Source organism: Colius striatus, chromosome 24, assembly GCF_028858725.1.
Source record: "Colius striatus isolate bColStr4 chromosome 24, bColStr4.1.hap1, whole genome shotgun sequence".
NCBI classification, from domain to species: domain Eukaryota; kingdom Metazoa; phylum Chordata; class Aves; order Coliiformes; family Coliidae; genus Colius; species Colius striatus.
This window is the reverse complement of record NC_084782.1, coordinates 2,617,959-2,637,026: the sequence shown is the minus strand read 5'-3', so window position 1 is coordinate 2,637,026 and position 19,068 is coordinate 2,617,959. Positions and strand designations below refer to the sequence as shown.

Genomic DNA, 19,068 nt, shown 5'->3' with positions numbered 1-19,068 from the left:
TGCCTTTGCAATTTCTCTTGCCTTTGTTTCGTCTCTGGTGGTTGATGTCAGAGCAATCCTTGCTGTGTACACGTGTGCCTTTGTGTTTAGGCAATGTTTTGCTAATGGCAGGAGTTCGTTTTAAGCATCTTAAATGAGGTAATGAATTTGCTCTTGATTCACAAGTGAAAAGCAAGATTTCCTTAGCTGAAAGCTACACTCTTGCACGATGGTTTGAAACTTTGCTGGGAGGCCCAAGATGAGCACATACATGAGTCTGCTGAGATGAATGATCTTTGCTGTTGTCTGAAAAGCCGTGCCATAGAGGGGGAAGGACATGGTGACTGCAGCTGCTGAGGAGAACAAGTTTTGATGAGCTTGTCTTGGTAGTGAAATCAGAATGAGCTCCATAAAACTGATGATGTGTTAGGGTTTTGCACTTGGGCTTCAATGTTGTTGCATCTATTAATCAGCTACAGACTTTGCTGTGGTAGTGACCACGCAGGAGACAAGGTTTGTTGGTTAAAAGTGGCCCATGTGTATCATCCTGACTTAAACTACAGAGTAGAGCCAAGCCAACAACTCTAGTGTGTAAAAGTCTGCAGTGACAGATGAAAGGAGTGGAGCATCTCCCTTGTGAAGAAAAGCTGAGGAAGCTGGGGCTCTGCAGCTCGGAAGACACTGAGGGGTGACCCCATTCATGTTTACAAGTGTCAGGAGGATGGAGCCAGGCTGTTCTCAGTGATGGCCAATGACAGGACAAGGGGCAACGGGCACAAGCTGGAACAGAAGAGGTTCCAAAGAAACACAAGGGAGAATTTATTCCCTGTTGAGGTGAGGGAGCACTGGCAGGGGCTGCCCAGATGGGCTGTGGAGGCTCCTCTGAAGGCATTCCAACCCAGCTGGATGAGTTCCTGTGTGCCCTGCTCTAGGTGGTGCTGCTCTGGCAGGGGGGTTGCACTGGATGAGCTTCAAGGTGCCTTCCAACCCTTAGGATTCTGTGATATCTTTCCCATCTCTGTTTGGCCTTTCCTGAGACCTCAGAGTCTGTTCTTGATGGAGCTCAGTGACCTGTTTCACCCCATGTGGTTTCAGAGGGAATTGTGAACAGGGCAGAGTTTCACAGCCAGAAGTTTTGGGTCTCTGAAGTGCTGGAAGTGTTTGAAGTGGCTGGACATTGGAAAAGGAGGCAGCTTGAAACGTACCCATAGGAACTGCTTTTCCATTTTGCATTATTGTAGCTGGTACATCTTAAATCTTCCCCACAACATGTAAGAAAAGTAATATTTCATGGTCTTGGCCATACCTGACCTGGGAGCAGCAGCTTAGAAACAGCCAACAAAAATACTGCTGACTTGAACAAGCAGCCAAGCAGTGGGATGTGGCTGTTGGCTGTGCCCAGGGCGTTCTCCAGGAGGTGCAGCTTGTGAGAAGCCCTGGGACATAGTGTGTGGGGCTGAGATCTTGTGGCAAAGCAGAACGTGAGGCGGTTTACAGTGAAGGCTGTTGTGGTGCTGGGATGTTGCTCTGCCCCATGGAAGAGGCTCAGGCAACTGAGTGAGGGAGCTGGGGGCAGGTTTGAACTTGGGATTTGCCCGTGGTCTCAATTTTCAAGAGCCAGAGGGAGAGGACTCTGAAGGCTGTGGAGTGGTCACAGCCAGGGGGGATGCTGTGAGCGCTCTCTGGGCAGTGATACCTGAATTTCACCCAATAATTGTAACCTCATTCTCATTACATTGGAATAATATTTCAATTAAACATGTTAAAAACACATTTGAAAGCCTGCCTTGCTTGTGTGGTGTTGGGCTCCTGCAAAGAGAGCGAGCAGCTCCCCGTGAGGGGTTGGAAGGGGCTGCAGCCTTAGGGTGCTGGGCCCCTCTGTGTGCATCTGTGTGCTGGGGAGGTCTCTTCATACCCAGGTCGTTAAGTGCTGCTAATAAAGTGTAATTGTAGGGGATCTTTTTGGCAAAGAACTTCCTGCTTTGTTTCAATACCTAGAAGTCCAAGCAGTGTCCTGCAGTCCTGTGTGTTACCATACAGGACATTTTCTCCAGCCAAGCAGGGAAATGGTTATTTTACGGGGTAGCTGCCACGTGTGTTTCTCCACAGTTACTCAGCTGTGCTGGCTTACTGCTCACCAGGGAGCTTCCACACTCCCTAGCCCTTGGCTGCACAGGATCTTGCTCTTTGCCACACGTGTTCCTTCCTGCCAACACCATCACAGCCTTTGGAAAGGACTGACACTTTCATTTTTGCTGTGAAACTCCCATCTTTTCCTTAATCCTGGTATGGAATCTACTTGTAGATCAGAACATTCCCTCTTTTCTGTACAGGTAAAAGTTGCCAGTGAAATTCAAACCCCCTGGGCTGGGGCTGGGTGAGAGGCTGCCCATGGCTGCATTGTAGGGGATACAGGTGTTCCCTGCTGTAAGAGTTCAAGCTCTTGCTCTATCTGAGGTGTTTCCCACTGGATGTGCCCTTGTGCTGCAGTTATTGGTCTGTTGAGCTTGACTTGACACGTAGGGCTCATCTATTTCTCCTTAAGCAAACAGAGGGTAAGGGATGCTGAAGACAGTAAATCCAGCTAATTAGTTCTGTAAATTAAAAGCTAAAGAGCAGGCAACACTGCTGCAGTCGGCGTGTGTGCAGTGGTTAGAACAGCCACAAATCTGCATCTCCAGCTGCCAGAAAGCCTGGAGCTAAAAACAGGGGGTTTTCTGTTAAATTGTAATCGTTTTACATGGGAAATTGTCTCTGTATCATCTGGGACTGTGATTTACGCTGCCGGGTGCATGTAAAAAGCTGCCCTGTCAGGTGGTCTCTGCATTAGCATCTGTTTTGTCCTATTTGTTTGAGCTCTTCCCAAAAAAAAAAATGGAGACCACCAGTGTTTGATGGAAACAAAGCCAATGTGAAGAACTACTCAGAGATCCCCTGCTGAAGGGTGCCAGTGCTCCACAGCAACGTGCAATTATCTTCCAATTTAAAAGGCAGAGAGCATCTTGCTTTAAATCAAGCTGAGCATTTGAGCATTAAAAAAACCCTGGGAATGTGCAACAATAGTTTCTGCTTGCAGCTGATGGTGAGGAAAGACCATAGACTGTGCTAGCTTCAGGTAAAAATACAAGTGTTTGGTACAGGATCTGTCAGGGCTCGCTCCTTTCTGGGCTTTGCTGGTGTATCCTGTCTGGGAATTCATCTCTGTTGCAGATGACCTTCCTCCTCCTGTCCACTGTTCTTCAGTAGGACTCACATGTTGATGTCTTGAGGACCAGCAATGACATTTTGGAAGGGTAAGTGAGCTGGTGGTAAGGTTTGGACAACTGTAGCCCCTCATTTGAGATGGTTACTGGAGGTGTGAAAGCTGTGCCAGGCATGTGTCCTGGATGTGTCCTGGACTTAAAATGAGACACGAAAGTTTTTTGTCTCTCTGCTAATTACCAGAGTTCTGAACATTCTCTGTCCATTCACCTGATCATTTTTCTTGTTCTGCTGTCTAATACCTTTCCCACCTTCATTTTATCTGTTCTCTTACAGAAAAACTTGGCTTACTCAAGAGATGTACAGTGAAGCAGAAGCCTGGTACAAGATGCTGGAGGAATCTTGCTCAGAGCTGCAGCTGCTTGTGTGCAACAGGAAACAGAAAGTCACCACTGGCAAATGAGCAGGTTCTGTGGCTCTCCTCAAGCCTTGCAGAAGTAGTTGTATACCAGTATGGTTTTAAATCCATGCAAAATTAGTCTCTGTGCCACAAAACTGCTTCTTTGTTTATTAATTTCCACACAAATTGTCTGGGAAATAGACCCAAACCACCGGTGTCATTTATTTGCCTCTTAATTGGTAAGATTGCAAAGAATGGCTGAGTTCTTAAGGATGCTGAAGCCTTTGGCAGGCAGCCAGCAGAGCCTGGGGAGGATTCTGGTTTTCCTAGCGCTTCAGATTTTTGCTGGGGGTCTTGAGAACGTTTGGATTACTGCAAAATAACAGAGCTAGGTGCTTGGGCTCCCCAGAAGCAGAGTACTAAGTGATGATTCAAGCTGAGTAGAAGCCAACATGAGCTAGTTGCAGGCCAGTGGGTCCCTGACCATAACCCTACAGAACCACCTTTACTCCACTGTGTTTTTACTTTCAGGTGAAAGTGGATTGGACTGAAAAACCCATGAGAACAAGGGAACTAGATCACGTTGGGAAGACCTTTACAAACTGCTGTCTCTGCTTCTCCCAGTGCAATGCCCTTGGATTAACAGGTTTGAGTTTCAGGATCATTTCCTCCTGCAGCAGTTTTCGTCTTGCATTCACAGAGGTCCATTATATTTGGAAAAAAAATGACAGTATACTGCTCCCAACAGCCAAACCTTGCCATGGGTGGGTATGAAAAGGATCAAGGAAGGAAAATGGACTGCATTTCAGTCAGAGCACCTGGTGAATATTGAGTTGCAGGATCACTTGTGTCAGAAGAATCGCCGAGCTTGATGGCACATGGATTTCATTGTCCCTAAATCATCCCAGATATGGTAATACCATACCCAGGGACTAATATTGCTGACTATAATTCCTGAGAAATGAGTCCTTGTCCTGCAGTTGGTAGGGATGGAATGGAGCTGTAGTTAAACTCACAATTTACCATGCAAGCTCATCCTCGTTTGCAAGGGATGGGAAGGAGGTGGCACAGGGGGAGCTGGTTCTCAGTGAAGCTTGATTGAGGCTAATCAGGAGGAGATACCAAGTAATAAAGAGCTTTAGTAAGCTGGCACTCAGAAGACTTCTGATATGAAAACCTGATCTGCTTTTAAAAAACTGTTTTCTCAGTCTTTTTGGTTTTTAACCATCTCCTTGCAAAATACATTTTTAGGGCACCTGTAAAGCTATGGTGTGGCAGAAGAAACAGCAGCAGAAAACATCAGGGAAAGCTTCCCAACTCTGAGGTCTATTAAAGCTTCCACACAAGAACATTTCATTGCCTTAAATACACAAAACCAACCTGGAGAAAGTACTAAGAGAAGGCTGAAGGAATGGTCCTACAGTGGCTGCAGATGACCCCAGCGTGTGACATCGCCCAAAGCACCTGCAGGTACTGGAAGGCTGCATCTTGCTGCTGGATACTTAAACCCCAAACTGTCAATGTTTCCCCTTCTAAGCAGATTTGATAATGGATTTTATCTTAATTGTCCCATTGAGTTTACTTTTGGATTTTGAACAATATTCCCTCTGGGCCACAGCTCTACCCAGCCCTCAGGCTTGCTGGTAGCTGAGTGAGTGCTTATGGCAATCATGGAGCAATTGAGGGGTTACAATGAGATTGCTATTAATCAAATCACACTGGATTACTATTTCAGCATTGCCCAGACAGGAGATTTTGTTTGATTTTATTCTAATAAAGTGGTATCTCCGTGCTTGTTGTTATTGGAGTGTTATCTCAGTGTAAGAACTGAATGTACATACATGAGGGGTTCTGAGTCTGGCCTGAGGACTGATTGTAAACTTAAGCAATTAAATTAGTTTTTCTCATAATTTCCTTCTTGCTGGAGATAATACCAGAGATTGTTACTATGTTGTGGGTGTTTGGTGAATAGGCTTTGTTGGCCTGCAGCCTGGTTTGAGATGCCCAGGTTTCCCTGCCACACCACGATTGAATTCTCTTCCGTGTTGGCAAAGCCCTGCAGCAACCAAGGAAGGAAAATTCCATTGATACCCAATTCTCTTGCAGGAAACACCCATGGTTTCAAAAGTAAGCTGGACCTGAGGCACGTTGGCAGGGGAAAGCTGGATTTGGCAGCCTCATCGCACCTTCTTGCCACAGCCCAGTGGACTCTGGGATTTGTGGGGTGCTGTTTATCTCATTAACACACTTTGATTAACAGTCTGTTCCTTCCCTTCGCCACACGGTGGTACCAGGAAACGCAGAATCGGTGCTCGGCAGCCAGCAAACGGCAGGCAGCGTCTGAACAGAGCACAAGCTGCCTCTTAGTGAAGCTGGGAGCCTGGACACTGGTTTATCACAACGTGATGTGTGTTCTTTGCGTTTAGAAAGCGGAAGAAGTGCTTCTCCAGCAGCCTCCACCGCCCTGCTCTCTGCCACCTCCCAAGGATCAGCCTCATACAAACAACCCCCTGAGCAGTTAGAGTCCCCTCTGATGTGTCTTCACAACCTCTGCGAGTGCTTTCCAGTTTTTGTTACAGGTCTTGCTGCAAATGCAGAGTGCTCAATTCATCACCAGTTTCCAGGCAGAGCTGACACCTCACAGGAACTGATCTGTGATACAGCAAGCCTTTGAACTTAGGCTTCCCAAATTCTATTTTAAGAATCACTGGGCCATTCTTTCTCTTCCTCAGGCAGTTATTGCAGCTGCTGTGGCACATGTCCTGAAAGTTTAAGGCTAAACTAGAGCTGCCACCATCCATCTTGCCTGTCTTCAACTGGAGAAGGGATACTTTATCCTAAACCCAGATTTAAATAGGTAATCATACAAGCCTGGTCACTTTGATATCAGACTTGCTGAATCTTCAGCCTGAAATCACAGAATAAATCACATTGTTCACATAAATAAAGCTTTCTTGGAAAGCCTCCTGCACTTTGACAGGTCTCCTTTTGCTTCTGTACACCAGATCTTTGAGTTCCTGTGCTCTTTACAAGCTAAATCAAGGAACTCAGATTGTAATATTTGTACCAATTCCCTGTGCTCCTTAGACATCTAACTATCAGTATTTTCCTGATACTCTAAAACTGCTCAGTTTGCCAGCCAGCAGCTTTTACATGTAAGTCTGACAGAATGCCATCCTGTAATGTGTATTGGGCTGAAGCAACGCCATCAGTTGCAGACAACTGTTTTTCCTTCACCTTTTACAGGATGAAATACCTCAGCCCGTTGGGTTATCTCCTTCTACCACATGCTTTCCGTGTCTGCCTTTACCATGGAGCAGTGTGTGAAGCTGGAAAGGAAGTGGCTGCTTCCCGGAGCTGGTGAGATTGCATGTGAAGCACTTGACACCCTCATGAGACTTCCTTCAAGTGGATGCAAAACGGAAAGATGAGCTCCTCGGTAAGGCAAACTCATTCCTTTTCTTTGGTTCTCAATACCTGCTTGGGGCAGGGATTTATGCATTTATTGGGGTGGGGATTTATGCATTTATTGGATGAGGTGAGCAAAACACCACCTAGAACTATAGGGGACAGGCAGAAGTCACAAGTATGAATGCTGTGGCATGAAGATGCAGCAAACATGGAAACCAAATGTTTCATGGGCATCTGAGCTTGCATGGTACTGACAAATCTGATGATTTTATTTACATGTTTCCTTTAACCAGGCCCTGTCACTGTGCCCCTCCAGCTCCTCCATAACAAACCTACAGGGATTCAGTGACTGGCAAAATGAGCAGACCAGGGTCCCCACCTATTTGCATGGGAATGCTTTGGGAGTTTAGTTTAAGTCGGGAAATGAACAATTTCTATTGGCAAAGCAAGGATGAGCCAGCCTGAAGCTGAGCTTAGAGTTTGTGTTTGGGGAGGACAGCAATAGGCCAGCTCAGCCCAGAACAGGGGATGCTGACAGACCCTTTCCTCCTGAGCTTCATGGGGCTGGTTGGGCCGGCAGCCCCTCAGCAGCCTGAGCGAGCATCCTGCTTGTGCTGAGCTGTACTGGCCCCAGCTGGTTGTATTCTATAGAGAGCCTGCCTTGCACACATGAGTAAACAGATTGTTTAAGATAAAACGCCCCAATGTCATCCCAAGGTCCTTCTCCTGCCGTGTGCCTGGCACCCAGCTTGTGCTGTTGCTGCCTTTGTGCACCACAGCAGTGAGAAGTGCGACGATGTGGTGTTTTGGAATCAAAGGTGTTGGATTCCTGCCTGGTGTAAAGAACCAGTGTCAGCACAGGTAGCTCCTTACACAACCAGACCTGGGTGAAGACAGAACTGGGGCTGCTTTGTGCTGGCGTGCAGCTCGCTCAGCAGCAGTTCTCATGCCCCGTTGCCTTATGTAAGTCTCCGTGCAGTGCCGGGCTTTCCTCGCAAGAGGGAATCTGTCAGCGTCCCCACCGCCCCCACGCTCAGCTTCTGCAGCTTTCCTGCCTGTCAGACACAGTCCCCACCTTACACCAGGAGGCAAATAACTCACTTGTCCCCATGATTGGTGCTAAGAGCTGCGGGACCATCAGGGATAATTGCCTGATGCTCTGGGGGGGATGGTTTACCCTGTTCTTCCCCCCCAGACACTTTTGCTTTCTGACACAACCCTTTTGCTTTACCAAACAATTGATTTCAAAGGCTGGAGTGATGCTGTTTAAACCCATGTGTTTCTGTCTGTATAGTGATGTTATTTAAGCCCATCCATTTCTGCCTGTCTTCCTCTTCCGAAACGCTCCTAGCAGCAGGTGGGCTGGTGCCAGGAGTGAGCTGGTGGTCTTGTAGAAGGGAGATTTGTCCCTTGGTAATTGACTCCCATATTCATTTCCAAGGAGCTGGCAAACAGCTGCCAAAAAGCTGTTTCCCATCTCTGTTGATCAATATTACCTGTCAACAAGTATATGGTGTTACCAAGTGTTAAACAGCTAATAGCACTATGTTTCTTGTACTATTTTAAGGCCTGTAGCATACCCCAGAGCCCTTATATTTGAGAGGAGACTTTTGAGTTAAATAACATTACATCAGATGTTATTTATTGTCCCATTTCCGTCACACTGATCCTATTTCCACCGTATCTTATACTGGGCTGCTGCCACAGGTCATTCATCTCCAGCATGATGTTAGTGGCTGCTTAGGTTGAGGGGGAAAATGGTTCTGTGCAGACTGCAAATAGAAAAATAAGACAGCAGGTCTGGCCAGGACTTTTTGAAGCCAGGTTGTGAGCAAATACCTGATTCCCCATGGGAAAAGGGCGAAAGGAGCTGTTACCTACCATGCAAATCTCATCTTTGCTACCGCTGAATTCAGTGGCAAAACTCAAACCAGCTGCCAGAGTTGGAACGTTTTCAAATGCTCCCTGCCTCTGGCAAGACCCTTCCTGATATAAAGCAGCGTGCACTGAAGCTTTTCTGTGTCCATCAGGTGACAAAATACCCGTTGTGTCAAGCTTTTCCTTTGCAAATTGGTGTTACTCAGTGGCTGGAGATGCATGTGGGAGTGAGACAGGAGGTGCTAGTGCTGGGCAGGATGTGACCCCTGAGCACTCTGGGTGCTGGAGGTTCTTCTGTGCATTCAGCATATGTACTTCTCTTATGAGTTCTTGAACACCAGCGTTGGGTCACGTTTCTCTCAGTCCCCAGTGGTATGACTTTCCCCTCTGAGTAGCACTGAACTCCCCTCTGTCCAGTGACAAGGGGAAGACACAGCCACAGTGTGACAGAGGTGGCTTTTGGTCACACAGGTGCTCACAAAGTTTGGTGGAAGAAAGATAAAAGTAAGCTTCTTGCTTTTTGATCTTAGCAATCATCTTTCCTGAGCAGCTCTGGAGTATGGCAATGAAATGAGAGCATCGCAGATTTTTAGCCTACAGACAGAAAACCCTTTAGACTAATCTTCAAGTGCCTGTCTGGGCACTAGAGAATAATTCTGAAGAGGATTTTTCTAGTTAAGGATCAAGTGGTTCCTCCCTCATCAGCAGAGGTGTAAGCACTCACTGAGAAACACACCAAGCCTCTCCTCAGAGAGGCAGAAAAGGCCCAGCTGGACAACCCTTACATTTCTAAGACAAGCCACGAGTGCCTCTTGGAAAGAAGAACGTCTAAAGAGCAGTCTCCAAGCTCCCTTCTGTTACTCGAAGGTGAGAGGAGGAAGAGTGCAATTTAAGTAGTCAAGCAGCAAAGTACCAACCTTGTGTTTCTGAGACACACAGCACTGCAAAATATCTGGGAGCCTTTTGCTAACTCCAGAATCTGGGCTGTGTTTGTAATGCTGGTGAGGGACAGGGAGATTTTCTTTTGCCAGATAATCAGGTTTCTGCCATCCCTGAACCTCTGGTGCCTTTTGTTCACTCCCCAACAAGGGATGCATTGAGCACTGTGTAGATGTATCTGCTACCTGACCAGCTGAGTCAGATCTGGGCCACTGTGCTGTCTTGATCAGTTTCCAAAATACAGAAAGCAAGTGTTTAGAAGTTGGAGACCTGCTTTTCTCCCCCTGAATGACAAAGACATCTCTTCCCCACATCTCTCTGAAAAACTGTGCTTGTTTAATGTCTTCTTCTGTCATACCATTGGTCATTAGGCAAAAGTGTTCCCAGTGAAGATCATTTCTCATCTTTTGGAAGTTTATTTCTCTGGTTGTTTTGGGGGCTGTTTTGCAATACTGAGGAATAAAACAGTGCCAGTGGTGAGTGCCTCAGTCCTCAACCAGAAGTAAAGTTTGGGGCTTTTTCCCCTAAAGGAAAATATTTTACTGGGGTCTTCAGGCTTCTCATCAGGATTTCTGGCATTCACTTCCTATTTTGAAATGGCTTGGGTGTTTTTCTGCTTTGAATGGTGGCATCCCAAACTGTGCCATGGGGTAATTAGGAGCAGGTATTTGTGTGTGCCCTCTGTTAAGCAGGACGAGACTTGTTGGGCTGCGTGACGTCGGCTTGAGACCGCGAACGCTGGAATGACATTTTCTTCTTGCCAGAGATGGGTTTCTGTTGAAATGTGCTTTTGTTTTCCGCTACCCTGTCTGGAGAAACTGGGACCTGTGTGCTCTGTAATGAGCACAACACTGAGAGCACCTATTTGTGTCCACTTAAAAGCCCCATCGCTTGTTTACATGTTCTTAAACCGAAAAGAAGCTTAAACCAGACTGTACTTGGCCCTGTTTACTCAGCTTTCTCCCTGGCTAGGGGACAGTGAAAACAGGCCTGGCAGTTTCACTTCTGTTTACAGTTTCTAGTAGTTTTCTCTTTCATGTTATCACTCCCTTGCATAGCACTCCACTGAAACAAACTCCAGACATATCCATATGCCAATAACCCCCCCAAATCTGCTGGATATCTCGCTCTAACTCACCACCTGGGCTGCAAGCCTCATCCAAACATCAAAATTCAAACCAAAAATAAAGCAATCATTTGGTTTTTACAGGGGGTTTTGTATAAAGCTTTTGTCAGGTGTTAGTTTGAGCCACACTTGACCTCTTGGGTTTTGAAAGGAGAGCTGAAGGCCCTGGAGCCTCCCGGGCTGTGTGCTGAGGCAGCAGCGAGGGTGTGCAGCTGGCAGAGCCCAAGTCTGTAGCAGCTTGTCATGAATCCAAGAGGTTGAGAGAGAGCAAAGGCTGAGCAGGCTGTGGAAACTCCTCTGAGCTCTCAGGCAAAGGTTGGGACAGAACCACGTGCAATTGAGCAGAGCACTATCAGACTCACATAGTTCAAATACCGAAAACACAAGTCACCTCCCACCCTTCCCCTCAGATGACTGTTAGGGCGAGATGTCTGGGTTTGGAAGAGATGTCTAGGCTTGAAAGAGATGATTTTCTCCTTTTGTTTGGATGCCAAGGGTTGTGTCCTGCATAGGAACAGGCACAGATCACCACTTATTTATTTGCATCCAGGAAAGGGAAGGTAACTGATACGGGAGACCAGCAGCGATTGTATCCATGACAACCAGCAGATATGGCCTCACAGCTCATTCCCCGTCGCCTCTCCTGCCTCCCCAGGCCACATCCCAGCTCTGGCAGGTCCCTCTCCTCAAGGCATCTCTTGGCTGCAGTTCTGTGTTCCTGAGAGATAGGTACAAAATTCACAAATCAAGTGCACTGCACAGAGCCAGCAGCTTCATCAATTCTGCATCAATTCATTACAACCCTTCCCTGGCCTGAGCTGTGTGTGCTTCAGCCAGAGCCTCCCTGGGAGATGTTTAGATTGGAGCTGAGGAAGAACTTTTTCCCTGACAGGGTTGTCAGCCCCTATCCCAGGCTGCCCAGGGAGCTGGGGGAGTGCCCATCCCTGGAGAGATCCCAAAGCTGTGGAGCTGAGGTGCTGAGAGCCAGGAGTTAGTGGTGGGCTGGGCAGGGTGAGGGGAGGGCTGGGACTGCAGCAGCTTCAAGGGCTTTTCCAATCAAAATGATTCTATTCTATTTTTCAGAAGATGTGGTCTGTAGAGGACCAGCACAGCTGACAGGAATACCATGCAGAAGCAGGGTGGGCTTAGCAGCCTGACAGCCACTGTGCAGAACCAGCTGGCAAAATGCAAGATATTCTGCAAAAAGAAAAGGTTTCAGATCTGCTGGACACCTTCAGAACCGTGGGTGAGCTGAGCAAGGCAGCAGGATGCTCACCTTTGTGGGAAGTGTCAGCAGAGTTCAGGAGTGTTTGTTGTAGGAATATGCCTCCAGTCCTCACAAACCCCATCAGGGGAGTGAGAGCTGCCTGGGCTGTGCTCCCTGAGGAGCTCATTGTCCCACTGCCTGCTGTGCTGTGGTTCCTGCATTCCACCCTCTGCCTGGACCTGCCTCAGAAAACACTGGCATTTGAGGCAGCTCCATCACACATGGTGCTGGGGAACAGAGAGGAATCTGTCAGGAAAGCAAAAAGCAATCCTGCTATTAAACACAGCTACACTTTCTCATTTCCAGGGCCTCTGCTTTATATCTGCAACGTGATGTTTGTACCACACTTCAGGAAAGAAGTGTCCCTGGGATCAGAACAAGGTGATCTATCATCTCTTCCTTCATAGTGGCAAAACAAAGCAGAAGAGCCAAGGAAATGTAAATTGAGAGCTGGGGATTACAAGAGAGGACATGGAGTTCAAGTTGTGCCCTGCCAACCTATTGACAACGTGACTCAGTTTCCCTGTTAGTGCAATGAGGGTAACAGTGAACTGCAGAACCCATTAGTCAACCCCAAAAGTACAAAGTGAGCTCGAGTGGAATGGCTGCTGTGGTGTAAAGCAGAGCCCATTACACCAGTCTGTGAAGTGCAGCAGGCATTTGGGACTCAGCCTGGCCAGTTCTCCTGCCTGTGAGCTCTCTGCATTTCCTTATATGTGTAAAAGCAGCACAGCACGAAGCAGACAGGGAATGGGAGAGGGCTTGGGGGAAGAGGAAAGGATCGGGTGAGCCATGGCAGGGCCGGGCTACTGTGTGGGACGTGGAGAATCCCTTGGGCAGCTTTTGGAGCAATGAGGAAAAATTGGATATGGTAACATGGATAAGAACCAGCCTCCATCCATCTACTTTGGGGATAACTGGCTGATAAATGAGTGTTGTCAGCCTCTCTGGAAAGGGAGCCATTAGACACCAAAAGCCAAACAGCTGCAGAGGCAAAGATACCCAGAATTGCACTTGAGGAGGATTTTGACGTTTTGAAGAACAAACTAAACCTGCAGCATTTTGAATTTTCAGCAAATGCACTACTGACCAAAGGGCTGTGCAGCTGATCTGAGCTTTCTTTACCTCAGCGGTGGCTCTCCCCTGCCTGCAACTCAGAAAAAGGACAATATATCTGTTTTAACGACTGCATTTGGCCACCACAGTCACCCCAACAGCAGGCTCTGCTGCTCCTCTCCAAAAACCATACTTTGTACCCTGTTTTGGGGGCAGAAAACACTTTCTGTAGCAGTTCCTTGACTAGGAAAGAAACCCTGGGGCAGCCCCCTGCTTCATTTCTCTTACCCAAACCTCCCCTCCTGCACTTGCCAGGAGTCTCATCTGGCATCTTCCACATTCTGCTCAGCAGCTACGATTCAGCGTTGCCTGGTGCAGAGGCCGAGGGAAGGTCAGTCTGATAACAAACAGCTGCTGTCAGCAGGTGGATGATTCTCTCTGAGCCCTGGAGCTGGGGACTGAGAGCCCTTAGCTTGTCTACCCAGCATGGCTGCTGACTGGCTGTGGTGTTACAGAGGCTTTTTTGGGGGTGTTAGTATAACTTTGAGGATACTGTAGAACTCCCTCTAAGCCTTTAGTAAAAGTAGCTGCAGACATGCAGGGGAAATCACAGGCAGGTCATTTGTGGTGTCCCCAGTACCTTTAATTTGCTGTTTCATTAACAGAAGCAGCCAGGGTAATTTGGTAGCTTTATTTAGGTGCAGCAGTACCCGTGGGTTTAGAGCTGTGTTTTTCATCCAGCCTAAAGAAGTCACTGCTCTATCAAGCTTCATAATTCCTTTCTTTTGTCAAGTTCATGGTCAGCCTGCCTGTGTTTCTGCTGTGAAATATGAAGGACTTTGTGCATCAACAGACCGACCTGGGGGGTGGGAGCAGCAGCTCCTCTCTCCCTCCCCTCCTGGATTGCAATAGGCTGTGCTCTGCCTTTCCAAGGGTTCCTCTGGATATTGCCCATTAACCTTCCAGTGACCTTGAAAATGAAAACTTGCTTTTCTGCTGGTTCCTGCAGCACCCTCTAAATGCCTCTTTCCAACACTTCAAAAGGAATTGATTTGATTTTTACCTTTTTCCCCCACTCTTTATAATGACAGTCAGGAATTTCCCAGGAGTGAGCAGCCTGGCTGCAGTTACCCACTCTGCTGTGGGTGCTCAGCACCTCATCCTGCCTGACTCCATGCAGAAACCTCCTTGGAGCTGGGAAGCATCCACTGGGTCACCTAATGAGATATGGCCTTTGTGTCTGTTATCCTGGCTTAAATGTTCCCTGTGAGCTTGTCACCCAGGTGGGAAGCTCTGAGTGCAGCAGGAGGTGACGTCCAAAGGTTGGATTCACAGGGCCTGGCATTAAAGTGGCCGGTCACCAAGTCATGTCTCATTCTGTTCTTCTGGAAAGGATGCAGAGAGCACTGTCCTCCCCTCAGCACTCCTACCCCAGACCTGTCTGACACACAGAGGAAGGGAGATGCATTTTGCAGACAAATGAAGAAGGTGAAGAGGCTGCTGGTGTTGGCCCCGTTGTGTTATCGGTGCTGTTTGAAATGGGCTGCAGCAGCTGGAGGATGGATGGCACCAGCCCACGTGCTGTGTACCAGGCAACATGGGGACCTGCTGGATAGCTTTGGAGCTGAATGAATAACTCTCCACAACATCTGCTTCAGCTGTTCCAACAGTAAGTGACATGAATTTAATTGGCTATAATGACCTCACTTGGTACCAGTTGGGTGGATTTGGGTTATTTTATGCCTTCATTATGCTTATGGCACAGAGTGGGGCTCTGAGCACGGGACTTGGAGACAGCAGTTCCCAGGTTTGGCTCAAACATTTACTACCACTGTGGGCAACTCCTACACTTCATTTCCCCTCATGTGGATAAAAAATAGCTCTAACCTAAAGCAGGTCTTGATGATGATTTACAGGTAAGCTTCAAGTGCTTCAAAGCTTAACTGGAGCTTTTCAAAGCACTGGCTCTGTCCTAGAATTTGACTTTTTTAGGAGCTTGCTGCCCTTTCCAAACAGGTTATGAGCTGCACAGCCCCAGCATCCTGGGACAGCTCAGGATGCAAACCCCAGCTGTCTGTGCTTTCTCTTAAGCTCATTAAATATTTCCAGCCACACCTTGATGAGGTCAGCCCTCAGCAATGCACACTTTTCAAACGATTCTCTTTTTTTGACCAAAGAGTTTTATAATGAAACACAAAAACTTGCTTCTTTGGGGGTCGATAAAACGTGAGTAGAAGAAAACTCTTTCCCCCTCTGAGAAACCCAGCAAATGGCAATAGCCGTGAATAACAAACCCTTTCGCTAAGGCACCTTTCCTCTGAGGCTCCCCAAACACGGGAGGAAGGTGGATGTGTTTTTACCCAGGCTCTGGGGAAGGCAGCGATGAGCAGTGACTCATGGCACAGCTCAAACTTGGAATCCGGATTTCCCTGAGCACTCGGTTTCCTGCTTTAAGCGGCAATATTGGAATTGTGTTACTGAGTTTATCCTCACCAGCCTCTTCTTCTGGTGATGCTACATAGCTCTGTGTGTGCTGGACGCTCCTGGCGGGGAAACAACCCAATAATCTTACCAGGGCACGGAATGTGGGACACTCAGTGCCGTGTGTTTGTGGTGTTCTTGGTGCCCTGGGGGTCGATGCCCTTGCTGGCCGTGAGCACGCAGGAAGGATCCTCACCAGCAGCTTTATCGGCATCCCAAATTTACCGGGGCCAAACGCCCGGGGAAGGCTGCAGCTGGCGGGGAAAGGTGCGAGGGGTCAGCGCTGCGGGACGATCCGTGAGCCGGCCCCGCACCCCTCCATCCCTCGGGAAACCCGCCGCACGATGGGGCGGCTGCTTGCGGTGGGGGTCCCTCCCACCTCCATCAGCTCCTCCCGGAGGGATCCCTCCCCTCACCTCCATCAGCTCCTCCCGGAGGGATCCCCCCGCCACCCGTTCTATCACCTCCTTCCCCCCTCACCTCCATCAGCCCCTCCCGGAGGGATCCCCCTCTCACCTCCATCAGCTCCTCCCGGAGGGATCCCTCCCCTCACCTCCATCAGCTCCTCCCGGAGGGATCCCCCCGCCACCCGTTCTATCACCTCCTTCCCCCCTCACCTCCATCAGCTCCTCCTGGGAGGGATCCCCCCCTCACCTCCATCAGCCCCTCCCGGAGGGATCCCCCCCCTCACCTCCATCAGCCCCTCCCGGAGGGATCCCCCCCTCACCTCCATCAGCCCCTCCCGGAGGGATCCCCCCTCACCTCCATCAGCCCCTCCCGGAGGGATCCCCCCCCTCACCTCCATCAGCCCCTCCCGGAGGGATCCCCCCCCTCACCTCCATCAGCCCCTCCCGGAGGGATCCCCCCCCTCACCTCCATCAGCCCCTCCCGGAGGGATCCCCCCCCTCACCTCCATCAGCCCCTCCCGGAGGGATCCCCCCCCTCACCTCCATCAGCCCCTCCCGGAGGGATCCCCCCCTCACCTCCATCAGCTCCTCCCGCCCCGCCCCGCCCCGCCCCGCGGAGCCGCTGCCCCGCACCGGCCGCCGCTCCGAGCCGCTGGAGAGCCGCGCCCCGCGGGGCACCGGGCCGGCAGCATGCCGCTCGCCCAGCTGGCCGAGCCCTGGCCCGACATGGAGCTGGTGCATCTGGACACGGAGGTGAGCGGGGCGGCGGAGGGGGGATGCGGCCAGCGCGGGGCTGGGGGGGGGTCTCCAGCGAACAAAGGAGCGTCCGGCAGCGCCGCTGCTCCCCCGGCCCGGCGGGACCGTCCCGCTGCGGTGTCCGCGCGGCTCCGCGGGGCGCTGGGGCGGGGCGGGGGGCTCGCAGCCGGTGGGGCTGCTCGGGGCTCGGGGGGAGCGCGGCGGGGGCTTCCAGGCAGCTGTGCCGCCCGTGCAGGTTGTGGTTATTCGGGGAGGGCTGTGTGTTCCTAAACCTCCTCCCAGATCCGGGGGGAATGGTCCCAGCTGAAGGCCCGGGGAATGAATGTCTGGCATCTGGGGTCTCTTGTTCAGGCTTCCTCACCACCCACCTCCCCAGCCCCAACACAGGCCCGGCTTCCAAACTCCCACCACAGTCCTCTGTCACTTTGCTGGGTGTCAACTCTCCTGCTTTGGTCTTTTCCTTCTAATCAAGACCTCTGAGCCAGATGTGCAGGACAGCACACAGCATCTGTCCACATCTGCAGCCTTGCAGCACAGCTACTTCAGAATAAAGGGACAGCTTGTAGCAGCTTTCACCCGTCAGAGCAGCCAGCTGAGGCACTGTGCTCTGGCACTCTTTAGTTAAACATCTTCTCATCCAAACTGGAACTGGAACTGGCAGCTCTCCTGGAGACACGAGAGGGATGGTGGGGGTTCTGTCCCAGCCCTTGGTGCTGTCCTGTTTGGGCTGCACTCGGTGCTGTCACTGTTGTGCCTGGGGCTGTGTGCTGGTTAATTGCTCAGATATGCTCATTCCTACTTAAATTGCTTCTGAGGAGATCTCTGCTCCGAGCACGGGCAGCGTTTTGCCACGGCTGCTCCTGGCATCGGTGTGAAGTTGCCACAGCCAGCACAGCTTGTCCCACAGACCCCCAGTGCAGGGGGTGCTGTGCCCAGGGTCCTGTGCTGCGGCTGGTGCAAAGGGGCCCTGTGCTGGGGCATTGCTGAAGGCGTGAGGGTGGGTTTGTGCTTGAAGGTGGGAGAGAGGAGGGAGTCCAGGAAACTCAGTCTCGATCCCTGAACCCGCCCAAGCCGGGGTGCAGGGTATTGCTGCGAGACAGGGCTTTTCATCTGGGGTTTCTCTCTTCCCAAGTCAGAAGATAGCCTGAAAAGCCAGAAAATGCAACTACATTTGTAATGGGAGGAAACTGCTGCCAGTGCCCAGGGCAGTGAATGCCACGGGCAAGATTCTCTTAGTGCCTCACCCCAGGTCTCTGAAGTGCTGGGGCAGGCGCTGTGTCAGCATCACATCACGGCCGGCGGGGTCCCGTGTGTGTGTGTGTCAGCCCGAGTCTGCAGCAGAGACCGTGGCAGCAGCAAGGACTCTCCTCCCCATTGCCTTACTAATGGGTGTGTTAATTGTAAACTGGAAGTTCACAAGCCTCTGGCTTGTGAGCCATCCCCTTCCCCCACCTCACCTTGGCCAGAGCTCTAGGTCAGGGGCAGGAGCTGCTTGTGGGTGCTGTTTCTGCAGATCAGTCTTTTTACAACTCAGGGTCACAAATGGGACTTTAGCAATTCATTTTAAGGTTAGCAAGTATGTGCACTTGATTCTAGTGAGGACAATAACTCGGGTGTTCTTCACCTCCAACCCTGGACCTTGGAGGGTTCCCTGAGCTCCAGCAGCGTATCTGCAAACAGTGGAAAGGGACTGGGTCCTGGGGAGAGTTGTGCACCTTGATGCTAAAATCCCCAAGGGTAGGGGCCCAAAGAGAAAGTTTTCACCTCTCCTGGGCAGGGTGGCACCACTGAGAAAGCCAGGAGACTTTTCTGGAACACTGGTTACGTAAATTGCCCTGGGATCGCTGCCATCCAGGTTAGAAGCTGGTTTCCTCCAACCTTTGCTTTCTGAGTCACGGAGCAGAAGTGCTGTCACCATGCTGGTGGAGGCATCAGTCCCATTGTTAAGGGATTGGAGGTGTTTCCACTGAGCTGTGTTGTCTGTCTGCTGCTGCTGGAGTCAGAGCTGGTGTCCCCATCCCATCAGAGCTCAGCTGGGGAAACACAGGAGTGGTGGCAGCGGGGACTTGGACTGAACCCTTGCAGGAGACAAGTCCCTCTGTCCTGGGGACTGAGCTGGCTTCAGAATTCTCCTATTTTTTTTCTCCCTGTTCTCTCTGCTGCTTCT

The 19,068-nt window shown here is 50.1% G+C and overlaps 1 protein-coding gene across 3 annotated transcripts in view; it reads left to right on the top strand.

Moving 5' to 3' along the window:
* The first annotated feature begins 16,808 nt into the window (after positions 1–16,808).
* RPS6KA1 (ribosomal protein S6 kinase A1) overlaps positions 16,809–19,068 on the top strand; it is a 37,436-nt gene continuing 35,176 nt past the window's right edge. For all 3 annotated transcript variants that reach the window (XM_062014436.1, XM_062014434.1, XM_062014433.1), the window contains exon 1: positions 16,809–16,898. In XM_062014436.1, the coding sequence (XP_061870420.1) occupies positions 16,836–16,898 (63 nt within the window). In that variant the 5' untranslated portion in view covers positions 16,809–16,835. The remainder of the gene's footprint in view (positions 16,899–19,068) is intronic.